The following is a 17824-nucleotide window of genomic DNA, read 5'->3' on the forward strand; positions in this document are numbered from 1 at the left end:
TCAGGGCTCCACCTGGGAGACAGGAGGTCCCCTACCCTGAGGCCAGGGCATGGACCAGAGCAGCAGAGAGCTGCAAGAGAGAGCATTGAGAGAGAGGTGTATGTAAGCACAATGCTGCTGAGAGATGGTCTGAGGATCCAAACCAAAGACCTAGGCTTAAGCCTGAGCAGTGGTGCTGCAGGAGGAAGCCAGGACGCTTGATATCATTTTTATTTGTGTTTGAAATGATGCCCATGCAAGGGCAACCATACTTTTACTTTCTTTAAAAAAAAAAAAGTGTGCTAAAATCCCTAAAACAGTATTTTCTGGCTTGACTGAACTCAGTGGGAAGCACTTCATTTGAGTGAAGCCTCCTGGAATATCACACAATAACTATATAAGCCTTCCCTTGAGGTTTCTGCAGGTTATTTCCCAAGCTTCTCTTTGTTGGCCTACACACATTTACTCACCAGGTAATACCTTTGTGTTTGGGAACCTGCCAACAGATGAATTAAAGCCACCTTTAAGCTTGCACCAAGTGATGGAGCAGTGAAATACAGACATCGACCAAGGTGTCAGGGGTACAGTGTCCATACATCTGAGATGATTAGAATATAGGTCTATGGCCATCTGTAGACAGATTGGGACTGAATAATTTTGCGGGGAGAAAAAAAACACTGCTATGCTTTAAGCTAATCGCCAGGAGTGCATGCATCATATCTATGCTGGCCTCCATCAAGCCTTTCCATATACAAAATACCAAACATTTGACTTATCCAAGAGTTTGTGTTTGTACACAGAAAGCCTCAACATTTTGTTGTCTATAGGCAGCTGAAGTAGGAAATGTGGGTGCATAGTAATCTGCAAACAATATTCAGGGTACTTAAAACATTAATATAAATTGCATTCACATCCATTTCTAAAACAATTGTAAAATGCTGTAGTTTCCTCTTTAGTATGACAAAATCTTTATCTGTAGGACGCACAGCCAGGCTGCCTTAGTAGTAGCTGACCTCTACACACTTGTGGCCCCTCTGTGGGGCTAGTACACTCCAGTCTGCACCAGACCCGGATGTTTGCACAGTAGAAACTTCAGTCTTCAGATCATATCTTTGGTAAATAACATTTATTTGACTAATGTCGCTGGTGAGCACTGTAATCCAAAGCTCTGGACTTTGAAAAGAGGCTTCTGTGCAGGAATAATAGATAAAGATCAGCTTTGTCTGGAAAGTAATTGTGTGCCGACGTTATTTCCATAATTGTGACACTACTCAAATTACCCTACGTGCTGACTCTAAAGGCAGACATTTCACATCAGCATGTGAAATATTGCATTAATGTCACATTTCTCCCTGGGAACAGAGGGAAACATCTCTGCTCTGTTTACCAGGGTGCACTCATGATGGCTTCTTTGTATTCACATGTAAAGTGTGGCATTAGTTAATAAGGTCATTATTCCCTCCAACCCCCAACTGTGTGATAATACTTACCGAGTCGCTTTCTCTGGTTTCACACAGCATTTTAATCCCACTGGGAGAGTTTATATGTAACTCATTATATCTATATTATGTATAATTAACGGCGTCAGCAACAAGAAAAATTGAACCACGTGAATGGCGCTGTTTGTGTAAATATTTGCATTAAAAAACTGGTTACAGGAGCACATCCAGAGGGTGGTTATAAATAACATATCTTTTGAATGGTCTGGAGTTGTAAATGCATTACCCCAAGGCCCTGTCCTGATGCCAGTTTTGGTTAACCACTTGCTGACTGCCCTATAGTACTTTTACTGCTACAGAGTGGTAGCTATATACATGATTCTGAATTTCCGCCTGCAGGGGGCACGCCACTGTGATGATTCACAGCACAAGCTGATCAGCGGGACTCAATATCCTCCGGCACTCGCTGATTGCTGGTAAAACATGGAGAACTGAGATATGCCTATGTAAACCAGGCATTTCTCAGTTCTAACGGAGGGGATAAAGAGGGGATCCTGTCTCTGCAAAGCAGACACTAGGATCGGCCACTTCCCCTAGTGAAAGCAAAACACTGTGTAAACAAAAACACTGGCTAGGCACACAATTAACCCTGTGATCGCTCTAGATGTTTAACCCCTTCCTAGCCATTATCATTAGTACAGTGACAGTGTATATTTTTAGCACTTAACACTGTATTAGCATCATTGGTTCCCGCAAAGTGTCAGTTAGTGTCCGATAGTCTGCCACAATATCGCAGTCCCACTAGAAGTCGCTGATTGCCGCCATTACTAGTATAAAAAAATATATAAATACATTTTCCATAAATATATCCCATAGTTTGTAGACGCTATAACGTTTGCATAAACTGATCAATATACGCTTATTGGGATTTTTTTATAAAAACTTATAGCAGAATGCATATTGGCATAAACGTATGAAGAAATTTATTTCTTTTTTAATTTTTATTGGATATGTTTTATAGCAGAAAGTAAAATAAATATATATATATATATATATTATTTTTTTTCTTTTTTTGTCTGTAGCGCAAAAAATAACACAGTGTTCATCAAATACCACCAAAAGAAAGATCTATTTGTGGGGAAAAAATGACATAAATTCTGTTTGGGTACAGTATCGCATGACTGCTCAATTGTCAGTTAAAGTAATGCAGTGCCGCATCACAATAATGGCCTGGTTATGAAGGAGGTAAATCTTCCAAAGGTCAAGTGATTAACTAGTTCATAAATAATATTGAGGTCAGTATAAAAAGGGTTCAATCTCAGTATTTGCTGAAGATACAAATCTAAGCAGGGTAATGACTTCCCAGCAAGATATAGCAGCTTTACAAGAGGACCTCGTTAAAATAAAGGGGTGGGCATCTACATGGCAAATGATGTCTAATATTGAAAAATTTAAAGTAATGCACTTGGGGGCTAAAAATATGAATGCAACTTATTCACTAGGGGGAGAACCTCTGGGAGAATCTAAGATGGAAAAAGGTCTGTGGGTCCTAGTAGATGATAGATTCAGCATATGCAGGCAATGCAAGGCTAGCAGATGCATTAAAATAGGTATCAACTCAAGAGGTAAGACTATAATTCTACCACTTTCCAAAACTCTGGTTTAGCCACATCTTGAGTATGCCATACAGTTCTGGTCACCAGTCCTTACGAAGGATGTGCTAGAACTTGAGAAAGTCCACAAAAGGGCAACTGAGCTAAAAAGGGGACCATAGAACTTCAGTTATGAGGAACGACTAAAAATAATAAATGTATTCTCCCCAGAGCAGAGACGCTTAAGTGTAGATATGATCGCAATATACAAATATCTAAATGGTGATTCTAGCTTAGAGGAAAAACATTTGAATCTCAGGTCTCTTAAGAAGACATGCAGCCACTCAATGAAGTTGGATGAGGAGGGGTGTGACAGACCCAGCCAGGACAGGGGCTTTTGGAGGGGACTGCAAGGTGACCTCTTACCCACTGACTATGGGCCCTGGCTTTTAAGGGAACACTACTCTTTGGGAGGTATATGCCTGGGGGACCCTTGGAGTGGTCTTGTTTCTGATTCAGGTTCATGTCTTCCTAGAACACACAGACTCTGGGAATCTAGGCCCGGGATCCATGTTTAGGGCCTAGATGACCCATTACCAAAAATGAATGCTTCACACTGTGAGACTCATCACAGATCAGCAAGCCACCTGGTGCTGGTGGTGTCCTGCTATAGTCTGTTTATTAAGGTGTTCTGTGTTATTCTGCTAAGTGTGTCTCTCCCATTGTTAATTGGGACATCTATTGTTTCTGTCTGTCTGAACATCTCTTGGAGATGAGATTAATCTTGTGAACACTTTAACTTGTTATAGAACTATTGTGCAATGTTTTGTGTTTATACTTATAATAATGTGTATTGTACAGTACTTTGTATTCAGTGATTGTAGGCACCGAATAGTCTGGTCACCATCATAGGCTGGGTTAAGTGCCTAGTTAATTCCCTCATGTTAACTATATTACTGTCAGCTACTAGTTGCTAGAGGAGGAGTAGCATACTGTTTATGTTGGTTGTTCCCCAGGCTCACCTGGTATACTATAAATTCTGTGGGAGTTTTCAATAAACAGTTCCAATTCTCATACAAGCTATTTCTGTCTAGTCTTGTATGCTATGCAATATTCAGCTGTAATATCTGGTTCCTATGTCAGACTGGAGGAAGTGGTATACTGAAGGAAGCACTCAAGCTGAGTGCTGGACAATTCCGTCACAAGGAGTTTAACCTTAAACTGTAGAAAGGGTTCTTTACTGACAGCGCTGTAAGGATGTGGAATTCCCTTCCACAGTTGGTGGGGTCAGCAGGGAGTATCAATAAATTTAAAAACCTCTCAGATGGGCATCTTAGCGAAAGCAATATACAGGGATATGGGAAATTGTAGTGGCATAAACACATGTGAGCACGTATGCGCAAACATCCATGCACATACATACACGACTGGTGTCTTTTTTCAACCTTACCAACTATGGATGACACAAATGTATATTTACAGAGGAAATTATCATAAGATAAAATAAGGAATAAAGTTAAAGCAAAGCTTCATGGAATCTGAGAATTCTCTCTTTCATTGGGGCTGCAGCCACACTGCAAGAGTTAACTGCTCATATAGTCTAGGTAAATGTACTTACCCAATTAGGGTTTTCATCTCATCCTTTTAAACCTGAACACATTAATTACACAGGTTCTAATTTAGCAGTCTAATTAAATGCAGATAAGGCACTGAGTTTGATTAAAACCTTAATCAGCCACAGAACCTGTGTAATTAATATGTGTTCGGGTTTAAAGGGATGGAGGTGGCAACCCTACACCCAATTCTACTGGCGGTGGACTGTCCCTGGGCTTCATCACATCCAGTGCAGGGCTGTGGACCCTACATTGATCTTGATGATGTCAGGACCCACCAGAGGATGTGAAAGAAAATGCTTTGGAGACCCAACTAGCAGTGCAGAGGATCAGGTAGGTCTACTTTTCCACATCCCCTAGTACTAAACAAGCAGTTAAATCTTGCAATGTGAGCACACTCCCACTGCAAAAGAGTATTTTCAAGTTTCTTTGAATTCACCTGTAAAATACCCAACCCAGCTTAAAGAATTGAGCCTACCTGGAGATCTTCCCAGTAACAGCATTTCCTGTTTCAGGCTAAAGACCTAAGTGACTGCCTTGCAATTAGTAGCGGTGTTGTCAACTAAGCGTGCGTACTCCTTCCATTGTCTGTTGAACCTGCAGAAGGCATTCGTAGACCTGATTGGCAGTCAAGCAGCCAGTTAAAGTAGCTGGCATGTCAGGCTGACAATGCTGTTTTTAATTGTGGTGCAGTTGCCTTGTATTGTCGGCCTGAAGCAGGAAGTGCTGTTACTGGCAGTCTTTAGGTAAGAAAACAGTATACGGTGAGTCATGATGGCAAACATACTGAAAACATCTCTACAATGCATGCACATCTCCCCATCCATGTAAACACGCTGCAAATACAGTAAAGACACGTTGTTCCAGTGAACTCCTGATTTCAAGTGATTGTAAAGTCTTGTATAAAAAAAAGAAAATAACAAAGATGTGATACTTCCTATGTGAAGTGATTTTGCAAAGAGCAGCCTGGATCCTCCACTTCTCGGGTCCCTCTTTGCTGCTCCTGACCCGTCCCTCCTTTTGAGTGCCCCCACAGCAAGCAGCTTGCTATGGGGGCACCCGAGCTGAGTTGCAGTTCTGTGTGTTCATTCAGCCATGGAGCTGCCATTCAGCCCTACCCTCTCTCTCTCCTAATTAGCTAACTGACTTTGATTGACAGCCACGGGAGCCTCTGCTTTACTGATAGCCAAGGCAGTGATGTCAACCCTGTGTGGGTCTTTTTGCTAAACCTCATAACATCCCGCCCTCTCCTCATCTCATGACATGAGTTCTGTAGCCCATAAAGGAGAAGTAGACAGGTCTAAGAACAATGGTTGAGATGTTATTGCAGTGGAAGCATTGCACATAGGAAGTTGGGAGCGCACTGAATATCTGGCAGAATCAACTGGGATTTTTCTATACTTGCAGCGTTTTTAAAGGGATATAACATGAATAAATGAGCATTATTGCAGAGATGTATGGCATATGTTTTTGTACAGACACACACTTTAACCAAATGTTTTGTTTGAGTCTGAAAAGCCTCTTGTAACTGATGAACATAATAAAATGTTCTTTGTAAAATGCTATGAAATATGTTTGCACTTTTTTAAACAAACATGGGGGTACATGTCAGTGGTTTATTAGAGTGTTGTACTGCTTGTCCCTCCAATAGTCTGCCACAGAGGAGTAATGTTTTAATTTCCAGCTTAATCTGATAAAATGGGAGTTTCATTCACCTTTTCGTGTATCTTGGAATTGTCATCAGAAAAACAATAGGTGTTTTTCTAGCTTCTGAGCCAATACACCGACTTGACATTTCTTGTGTTTTCTTTGGCTAAGTGTCATGGACGCAATTACAGGACAATCTAGCTTTCCCTATTCATAAACTGGAAAGCAAACAGAAGTTGTAGGTGTATTGTTCTTTTCATTTTTGATTGTTGCCGGATGTCGAAATTCATTTTAAAAGAGCAACATAAAGAGAATGACGCTGGAGTTTTTACTTTACAAGCAGACCAGGAAAGCCATCCAGCAGAGGTTTTTTGGTGGGCAGTGGAATGGATTGTATTTTGAAGCAGAACAGTGGTTAAGTGGTTAGCACTTCCTGCCTAGCAGCACTAGGGTCGTTGGTTAAAATCCCAACCATGGCACTACCTGCCTGGAGTTTGCATTTTCTCTCTGTGTACCTTTGTGGGTTACTTCCGGGTACTCCGGTTTCCTTCCACACTCCAAAGACTTGCTGGTAGGTTAATTATCTCCTATCTAAATTGACCTTAGTATGTGTATGTATTTGAGATGGGGAACTTAGTTTGTACGTTCCCTGAGGGCAGGGACTGATGTGATGTAAATCACTGCGTAAATTGACGGTCCTATATACAACGCTTTACAAGTACCTGCAATAATAATGCTTTCTTTTTTGATTGGTGTCTCAGTTTTACCGATAGGTTTATCCAGTCCTTCTTGATAATCAAAAGATAAGGGTACCAAATCCACCTAAATTTTGTCAGTTGGCGTCAATATACGGAAACAGCTATGTTTATACCATAAATGGTTTATTGTTATTTTACAAGGGTTTTTCCTGCTTGTAGTAGTTAAAAACGTAGATGACAATCAAGCTTTAAGCCCATGGGACGAATATCTGGCGGTATTGGCCGGTTCAAAGAATCCGGCCAATGTTCGTCCCGTGTGTACAGCAGCCGGGCTGACAGAAGCAGGCCAAATGTCCGGCTTCTGCCGAAGGGGCAATGACTGAAAAATGTCTGCCGATGGACATCCAATCAGCACTCTCAGCCAATGGCTGAAAGTGCTGGCAGGTGTGTTCTGACAGGAGGTCCGTCCCCCAGTCAGAACACAATAGCCCAGCTGGGGAGAACGCTGTACTAACAATGAATAGTTAATACAGCGGCTCCTCCCAAGCCCGATGGGTTGAACGAAAAAGAACTGCTAGTGTGTACCAGGATTTAGTCCCTATAGAAAACAAAATCAGACTACCTAAACTGATAATGGATATGTGGTATCAGTCATTTAACAACCTACAGTTATTGTATAAATTTGTATAAATTTGTCCCAACGCTGTGTGTATGTAATGTAACTGAAAATCTTGTCTTAAGACTGACTGTCTATGTCAAGGTAATGATTACATTTTTTTTCCTTGTTCCCAACATTAAATCTTTTTTTTTTTTTTTTTTTTAAAAAGGAGGTTACCGAATCCTTTAAGGTTTTTCCTGTCATTAGTCACTATAACTGATTGTTTTTCCTAAATCGTCGCTCAAGCTAATACCTAGTATTTTGTAAAAAACTGTGCAGTTACAATGTTATCCTTTTAAGCACTAGCTATAAATCGGCACTCCTTGTAGTATGTGACCCTAAGGGCCTATTCACAACATGCATTTTGGTAACGCAGAGCTAGATGCATATCACAATGCATATACAGTATCTCACAAAAGTGAGTACACCCCTCACATTTTTGTAAATATTTTATTATATCTTTTAATGTGACAACACTGAAGAAATGACACTTTGCTACAATGTAAAGTAGTGAGTGTACAACTTGTATAAAAGTGTAAATTTGCTGTTCCCTCAAAATAACTCAACACACAGCCAATAATGTCTAAACCACTGGCAACAAAAGTGAGTACTACACCTCTAAGTGAAAATGTCCAAATTGGGCCCAATAAGCCATTTTTCCCTCCCCGGTGTCATGTGACTCGTTAGTGTTACAAGGTCTTAGGTGTGAATGGGGAGCAGGTGTGTTAAATTTGGTGTTATCGCTCTCTCTCTCTCTCTCTCTCTCTCTCTCATACTGGTCACTGGAAGTTCAACATGGCACCTCAAGGCAAAGAACTCTCTGAGGATCTGAAAAAAAAAATGTTGCTCCACATAAAGATGGCCTAGGCTGTAAGATTACCAAGACCCTGAAACTGAGCTGCAGCACAGTGGCCAAGACCATACAGCGGTTTAACAGGACAGGTTCCACTCAGAGCAGGCCTCGCCATGGTCGACCAAAGAAGTTGAGTGCATGTGCTCAGCGTTCTATCCAGAGGTTGTCTTTGGGAAATAGACATATGAGTGTTGCCAGCATTGCTGCAGAGGTTGAAGGGGTGGGGGATCAGGCTGTCAGTCCTCAGACCATTCGCCACACACTGCATCATATTGGTCTGCATGGCTGTCATCCCAGAAGGAAGCCTTTTCTAAAGATGATGCACAAGAAAGCCCACAAGCAGACTAAGGACATGGATTACTGGAACCATGTCATGTGGTCTGGTGAGACCAAGATAAATGTATTTGGTTCAGATGGTGTAAAGCGTGTGGTGGCAACCAGGTGAGGAGTACAAAAACAAGTGTGTCTTGCCTACAGTCAAGCATTGCGGTGGGAGTGTCATGGTCTGGGACTGCATAAGTGTTGCCAGCACTGGGGAGCAACAGTTCATTGAAGGAACCATGAAAGCCAACATGTACTGTGACATACTGAAGCCAAGCAAGATCCCCTCCATTCGGAGACTGGGCCGCAGGGCAGTATTCCAACATAACGACCCCAAACACACCTCCAAGATGACCACTGCCTTGCTAAAGAAGCTGAGGGTAAAGATGATGGACTGGTCAAGCAGGTCTCCACACCTAAACCCTATTGAGCATCTGTGGGGCATCCTCAAACGAAAGGTAGAGGAACAAGAGGTCTCTAACATCCACCAACTCCGTGATGTCATCATGGAGGAGTGGAAGAGGACTCCAGTGGCAACCTGTGAAGCTCTGGTGAACTCCATGCCCAAAGAGGGTTAAGGCAGTGCTGGAAAATAATAGTGGCCACACAAAATATTGACTTATATACTTTGGGCCCAATTTGGACATTTTCACTTAGGGGTGTACTCACATTTGTTGCCAGCGGTTTAGACATCAATGGCTGTGTGTTGAGTTATTTTGAGGGGACAGCTAATTTACACTGTTATACAAGCTGTACACTCACTACTTTTACATTGTAGCAAAGTGTAATGTCACATGAAAAGATATAATAAAATATTTTTAAAAATGTGAGGGGTGTACTCACTTTTGTGAGATACTGTACATTTTAGGACACCACAACATGCTAATGTGAAACAGCTGTGCATTGTGGTGAACTGCATTAAAAAAAAGGGTGCATGTCCATTAAAACATGTGCTGCGTTGGGTGGGTAGTCCGTTCAAACTGAATATTAATGTGGATATACAGGGCAATTTAGGTAACAGCGATCACAGGTCAATTGGCTTCAGTATAAATCACACAAATAGGAAACATAAGGGGAATACAAAGACACTGAATTTGCTAGAAGGCATAAATTGGGATAAAATCTTAGGAACAAAGAACACAGAGGAGAGATGGGTTTGCTTTAAGAGCATATTAAATAAGGGCATTAGCCAATGCATCCCATTGGGTAATAAATTTAAAAGAGCGAACAAAAGTCCTGGATGGCTTAACTCCAATGTAAAAATGCATATAAAAGCAAAGGTGAAGGCCTTCAAAAAATACAAGGTTGAGGGATTATCCTCAACATTCAGACTTTATCAAGAACGCAACAAGAAATGTAAGGGTGCAATAAGGACAGCTAAGATAGAACATGAAAGACACATAGCGGAGGAGAGAAAAAAAAAATCCCAAGAAATTCTTTAAGTATGTAAACAGTAAAAAAGGGAGGACAGACCATTTTGGCCCCCTAAAGAACGAGGAAGGACATCTGGTTACAAAGGATGGGGAGATGGCAAAGGTATTGAATTTATTCTTCTCCTCAGTCTTCACGAGGGAATCGGGGGGCTTCAGTAATCAAAACTGCAGTGTTTATCCTCATGACACATCACAGGAAGCACCTCCATGGTTAACAAAGGACAGAATTAAAATTAGACTTGGGAAACTTAATATTAATAAAACTTCAGGACCAGATGGCTTGCACCCGAGAGTACTTAGGGAACTCAGTCAAGTAATTGCCAGACCATTGTTCCTAATTTTTACTGACTGAAATGGTACCAGCTGATTGGAGAAAAGTCAATGTAGCACCAATATTTAAAAAGGGCCCAAAATACATCCCTGGGAATTACAGACCAGTTAGCCTAACATTAATAGTATGTAAACTCTTGGCGGGGATGATAAAGGGACTGTATACAAGATTTTAGTAATGAGAACAGTATCATTAGCAGTAATCAGCATGGATTCATGAACAATGAGTCAAACAAATCTATTAATCTTCTATGAGGAGGTGAGTTGCCATCTAGATAAAGGAAGGCCCATAGACATGGTGTATCTGGATTTTGCAAAGGCATTTGACACAGTTCCCCATAAAAGTTTACTGTTCACAATAAGGTCCATTGGCATGGATCATAGGGTGAGTACATGGATTGAAAACTGGCTGCAAGGGCGAGTTCAGAGGGTGGTGATAAATGGGGAGTACTCGGAATGATCAGGGGTGGGTAGTGGGGTCCCCCAGGGTTCTGTGCTGAGACCAATCCTGTTTAATTTGTTCATAAACAACCTGGAGGATGGGGTAAACTGCTCAATCTCTGTATTTGCGGACGATACTAAGCTAAGCAGGGCAATAACTTCTCCGCAGGATGTGGAAACCTTGCAAAAAGATCTGAACAAATTAATGGGGTGGGCAACTACATGGCAAATGAGGTTCAGTGTAGAAAAATGTAAAATAATGCATTTGGGTGGCAAAATTATGAATGCAATCTATACATTGGGGGGAGAACCTCTGGGGGAATCTAGGATGGAAGAGGACCTGGGGGTCCTAGTAGATGATAGGCTCAGCAATGGCATGCAATGCCAAGCTGCTGCTAACAAAGCAAACAGAATATTGACATGCATTAAAAAGGGGATTAATTCCAGAGATAAAACAATAATTTTCCCGCTCTACAAGACTCTGGTCTGGCTTCACCTAGAGTATGCTATCCAGTTCTGGGCACCAGTCCTCAGGAACGATGTACTGGAAATGGAGCAAGTACAAAGAAGGGCAACAAAGCTAATAAAGGGTCTGGAAGATATTAGTTATGAGGAAAGGTTGTGAGCACTGAACTTATTCTCTCTGGAGAAGAGACGCTTGAGAGGGGATATGATTTCAATTTACAAATACTGTACTGGTGATCCCACAATAGGGATAAAACTTTTTCGTGGAAGGGAGTTTAACAAGACTCGTGGCCACTCATTAAACTTAGAAGAAAAGAGGTTTAACCTTAAACTACGTAGAGGGTTCTTTACTGTAAGAGCGGCAAGGATGTGGAATTCCCTTCCACAGGCGGTGGTCTCAGCGGGAAGCATTGATAGTTTCAAGAGACTATATTAGATATGCACCTGAACGACCACAACATACAGGGATATACAAGGTAATACTGGCATATAATCACACACATGGGTTGGACTTGATGGACTTGTGTCTTTTTTCAACCTCACCTACTATGTAACATCAACCAGGGCCTTTAAGCTTTGTATCTTATGTTGTGTTGCAGTGGTGGATGACACTGAACTTGCAAATGACAATAACTTATAGGCTGAGCCATTCTTCATGAGTGAGCGATGCAAGATGGGCTCACTAGTATGACATACAAACATTCCTGCTTGTAGGTGGGTCAAAGCCCTTTGAATATGCTATTGCTGGGTGAACACTGACTTTATCGTTACCCGGTAACTCCAAATTTTGCTTCTTATAAACAACATACTATTAATCTGAGAACCTCAAAAGCAGATTATGACTTTTTACCTGACCAAAAATATAAGGGTGACACCATGCCTCAGTGATTAGTACTCTTGGGCTCAGTTCACACTGCCACGACTTGGGATCCGATTTGTGAGACCCCAAGTCGCATGACGTGAAATCCCATTTTAGTCAATGAGAGCTGTCTTAATTAGCACTACTACTGAAGCTGTTCTGACTTTAGAAAAGGTTCCTGTACTACTTCAAGGCAACTTCTATCTGACTTGGGCCCATAGACTTTAATGGAAGTTCCCTCCCAAGTCGGATTCTCATCTATATTGATGTGATTTACATCCTACATTACAGGACGATTACCCAGGCAGTGCATGGCATCTTCCTCTATGCTGTTATCTCTGCATACCTGCACAAGACAAAGACACTTCAAAGTTGCATCAAGCTGCATCAAATTAATACTCAATTCACCAGGAAGTTACCTGGTAAAGTCGCACCGTAAGTTGCATGACTTTCGGGTCACAGTAGTGTGAACCGAGCCTCAGTGCTGAGACCATGTGTTTATGATTAAAGAATAAATGGCCTTGCCTTTGCATAAGAAGACTTATCTATGAATTTTAAGGATTTTGACCTACCAAATTCAAGCTGGTATTGGGTTTGGAGTTCAACCACTGATTAATTACCAGATTAGTTACCAATAGTCTAGCTCCAGTAGTCTATAAGCCCCTCTATCATATCTCCATGTTTTCTGTTGTAATTGCCTGAACATCTTCCAATCCATTCCTTACCATTCTGACACACAATATAGTGCAAATAGTGTCTAAAATCACTTTTTTTTTCTCTATTGTTTAAAGGATTAAAGAGAATATATTTCAAGTAATTTCAATATATTGTAGTATTTATAATGATGCTTACAGGACTGGATTCATGGATAGGTTTATAAATACAATTAATGATATGTAAACTAATATCTTGCTGGACTAAAGGTTGGCTTTTCATATTTGCCTACTAGTCTATAAATCTCTAAACGTATAAACATAGAGATAATTTCATAATCTGATCAATTTATTTATTTTTTTCTTTTTTAAGTACATATTCACAAAATATGCAGACTAAACAGTATCAATGTCTTGTGTCAAAAGCCATAAGTCAACAGTTAAGCCCCTTATCTCTATCTCCAGCCGCTAATGTGTGCCGGCCTTCTGAGCAGTGATACATGGGTGTCATACGAAGGGCAGAGGTGTCTTTGACTAGCAGGCTGTGACTGACCATCTCTTTTCTGTATGAGAGCATGATGGTGGCACCCAACCGAGGGGCAAACTAGAACAGACTTTGTTCATGGATTTTCCATTATGTGTGGTTTTTATTAGCTAAATATATCATATTTGGCAGATGTGTCTGTAAATATTTGCAAAGAAGGGAGTATAAGGGCAAGATGAGGGAATAGCGTCTGTCAGGTTTTTAGTGTGGTCTATGCGCCCATTAGAGAGATTAATTTTTTATCCCTGATCGCCAATGTCTCCAGGAATGAAGTGAAGGTTAATCCAAATTTTTAGGTTGCCCCCAGAACAGGAATACAGGGGACATTTTTTAATGGGGACATTTGTAACGTGACAACTGTCTAAGTGTAGATTTCCCTTACATTGGAAAGGTATCCACTGACTTCCTATTTAATCCATAGGACAGGAAATGAAGGAAAAGCTCCGCAATAAGATGTAGCTAGCAAAAAAAAAAACTGACAGCAGCATTACCTTCCCCTAATTTATCCAAAATAGAAAATAAAACTTTTTGGCTTTAGATATACCTGTCTCTTTAAAGCATGTATAACAGCACAATGCTTGTGCTGTTTATTTTGGCCCTTTGTATCACCTAAAATACCTGGCTGATCCTGCCAGTTTCTGCCCTCTCCCCTGCTGAACCCTCATACCGTGATTAGTTTACATGCCTCTGTCCTCCTCCCCAGCTCCCCCCCTCCCTGCCTGTCAGCTCATGACAGTGCCCGCCCCGCCCCTCCTCTCCTGCTGAAATAAATTTAGTATTTTAAGGCAATCCCCTGTGTTTAGATAATGCAATGTCTCCAGTGTCTGTGCTTTCATAAACAAATGCCTCTGTAAACCTTCTTTCCGAGCACTGCTCAGCACTCACGTGACCGGCCGCCTCTCTCCTCCTCCTGACTGACGTCAGCGGGGGATTCTCGGCTCCTCCCACTGTAGCTGTCAGATTGGTGGCCGGTCACATCAGTGGCGTGCGGTGCTCAGAAATAAGGTATACAGAGGCATTTGTTAAAGCACAGACACTGGAGACATTGCATTATCTAAAGACAGGGGATTGTCTGAAAACGCTAAAGTGGATTTACAACCACATTAAGTAAATCTAGGATGAGAAAAAAGGCAGTTGCCTTCCTGCTATCAGTCATTGTGCATTGCTCAAAAACATCACTAGCTTGTCAGTGTTTTGTATAGTTTGCCTTACTATTTGATCTTTCAGCTACTGTAGGTGTTGTCTTCCTCCTGGCTGACTGCTGAGGCAGGAGTCTAAATGATGAGATCCTTTTGAACTAATCTTACTAATACTGTATATGTGCAATCGCAGCTGGTTTTCTAGGAAGTTGACACACCTAACACCATTACATTTTACTAACAGGATCATTACAGCTTTATAACAGAGAAACTAGTCTTTTATCTTGAATTTTCAAAAACAGCTAAAAATGTTTAATAGAACATTAAGGCCTCATGCACACTGGGTAATAAAAATGCCACTTTTGGGAGCATTTTACTTTTCTTTTTGCCTCTATACGCCTCCAATGACCATGCACACATAGGCGCTTAAAGACGCATAGCAGCAGGGGTGTTTAAAGGCAGGAAAAAAAAACACTGCTAGCGCATTCAGAAGCAGCCGCGTTTGGCAGAAAAAATACTTGAAACGCCTAAATGTGTGTAAACGTGTCTAAACGCGTGTTAACGATAGGCACATTTAGCACTTGAGCATTAGTTTATTTCAATGGTCTGAGTACATTTTTATTCTGACCAAAGAAATTAATTTAGGCCCAAGCACCTAAACGCATTTATCAAAAACGTGGCTTTATGTGCGTTTTTGAAACTGCTTTTCTAGTGCCAGAAGAAAGGCGTTCAGGACAGCTTAGCAAACGCCCAGTGTGCTTGAGGACTTAAGAGTCACAATTGAGTGCATGGAACATGAGAATTCCAGTTATAAATATGCAAGCTTACTAAAGAAATATTTTAAGGTGGTTAAGAGGAATTTAGAACAGTGCTATTTAGAATTTTTGTTAAAGGACAAGCCCTTTTTGCTCCTGTCCATCATTAAGTGCACAGCCACTGCTGCAAACTTTCCAGCTGGCTTCCTACTTCTGCGCATGCACAGAAATTTCACATTTATTGCTATGGAAAGCCCATCTATTGTTGGGATGCATGGAAGATGGTCTCTCCATAGGAGTGGATAGACTTTTTTTTCCTTGTATGCATGGAATCAGCTAAGAGAAGGGCACTGCCTGTTGTCCACACATCATGGATCTGTCAGGAGCATAGACAGATGGATATAGACTTTTAGGAGTTCTGAGTTCTGGTGGGGGAATTTAAAGGATAATTATGCAAAAGTATGGCCATTCTTTAAGTTTAATTCCAAAATGTATTGGGTCGAGTACTGTTGAACCCATTTTTCCAACTTCGTGCTTTTGAGGGTGCAAATGGCAATGGTATAAGATTAGAATTATTTGCTTTGTGTGCAAATGTTAAGAAATTCTTCCTGTAATAAATTGTTTCTTAATTGCTATTAAATATTTTTTTCAGATCTGGGACATGAGTGACGACGAAGTGATATAAATGGCTCGATTCCCTCTCCCTGCCTATTTTTTACCAGTCTGCAAATAAAAACAGTATGCTCTTTGTCTCTCTGTATTAAATCGTATATAATGATCTTACCCTGGATAAAATTCTGCTTTTTATTGCTTTAGTATAAATCATTATATTCATTTTGAGGCTGATATTAATTTCCAGATACCGTCTCTCTCAGAAGATGAAAGATGGTCTTTGATGTTTTCCTGTAAATATATACCTGTAAAATAAAATGATCTAAGATTTAGAGCAACTATATAAAAATCTACAGACTGAGACAGAATTTTAAGAACATATGTGATATTAATAGAAATGTGTTACTAAATTTAAAATCTATGGAGATAGGTCCCAAAGTATAGTAATAACATGAATATAAACTGTTATTGAACCCTCTACCTACCAGTAATCAAAATATCCACAAATGTATTTTATGAGTAAGAACAAAGCGTTTATGGGGGAGATTTACAAAGAGTCGCTCAGCACTTTTCATGCTATATCTGTATTATGTTCTTTTTTTAAGAAATTTACAATTTCATATTTGTCATATGTGTATTACTACAATAGCAGTTGTAAGCAAATTATTCTTATTTTGCAATAGCAATGCCTGTTTGTACATTTTCTCAAAGCATAGTATTGTGCTCATATCGAATGTAGACTGAATGTCTTTTGTGTGTATTGCATTCAATTTATATAGGACAATTGTACAACCAAGACTTAAATGAAAATATTATATGCAATAGATGATAAATGGAAACAACAAGAAAATGGACAAATGTAAAGAGCTCTAAGATTGTAAAATCTAGGATCAGGGAGAGATAAGTTTGATGCACTTTACACTTACCTCCATTGAGAGCTGTAAGCAGAAGGTGCCAGCATGCCAAAACCCAAATTGTGCAGTTGAAGGTCCTTGTACTGGGGACATGAAAATAAATTAGAAGGTTCTGTATTACTCTCACCACTTTGTGATCCAGAGATTCTGAAATTCTAGAGTTCTTCTTTTAAGCGGTTGTAAAGGCTGAAGGTTTTTTTACCTTCATGCATTCTATGCACAAAGGAAAAAAAATCTGTGTGCTGCTCCCCCTACAGCTACCCCTAATACTCATCTGAGCCTCCTCTCGATCCATTGAAGTGCACAGGAGCATTGGCTGTCCTGGGTCTCTCTTCTCATTGGCTGAGACAATGGCTCCCGCTGCTGTCAATCACAACCAGTGAGCCAATGAGAAGAGAGCAGGGGGTGGGGCCGATCCACTGCTCTATGTGTCTTATGGACACATTGAATGGGTCTCGGGAGTGAACAGCACCAGTGCCCTCATAGCAAGCAGCTTGTAATTGGGGGCACTGGTCAAGAGGGAGGAGCGCTGGTGGGGGTCCCGAGAAGAATAAGATTAGGGTTGCTCTGTACAAAACCATTGGACAGAGCAGGTTAGTATAACATAACATGTTTTTTGAAAAAAAAAAAATTAACCTTTAATATCACTTTAAAGCCCTCTCTATAAAAGCACCAGCAAGGGGTATTCAGCATACATTTTAAGCTTAATTGATAACTTTATAATACATCAGCTCTTTTGATACATCCAGGGATATGTTTACATCTACTTTTTCTTTCCTTGTGCTTTGAGGGCATTCATCACAGGTCCTGACCAGTGTAAGTAATGAAATGTTTATGTTCTGCTTGTCTGTATTTGCACTGTAACTGCAGACAAGGACT

At 40.6% G+C, this 17824-nt stretch overlaps 1 protein-coding gene across 1 annotated transcript in view; it reads left to right on the forward strand.

Annotated features, from left to right (window-relative positions):
* The window catches only part of ATG7 (autophagy related 7), a gene marked incomplete at its 5' end in the record, with an annotated part of 381295 nt that extends 365093 nt beyond the window's left edge, over nucleotides 1-16202 (forward strand). The window contains 1 exon segment of the mRNA XM_073592362.1: nucleotides 16072-16202. Within this exon segment, the coding sequence (XP_073448463.1) occupies nucleotides 16072-16104 (33 nt within the window).
* Between the last annotated feature and the right edge of the window lie 1622 nt (nucleotides 16203-17824).

The sequence above is a fragment of the Aquarana catesbeiana genome, linkage group LG07, assembly GCF_042186555.1.
Source record: "Aquarana catesbeiana isolate 2022-GZ linkage group LG07, ASM4218655v1, whole genome shotgun sequence".
Classification (NCBI taxonomy): domain Eukaryota; kingdom Metazoa; phylum Chordata; class Amphibia; order Anura; family Ranidae; genus Aquarana; species Aquarana catesbeiana.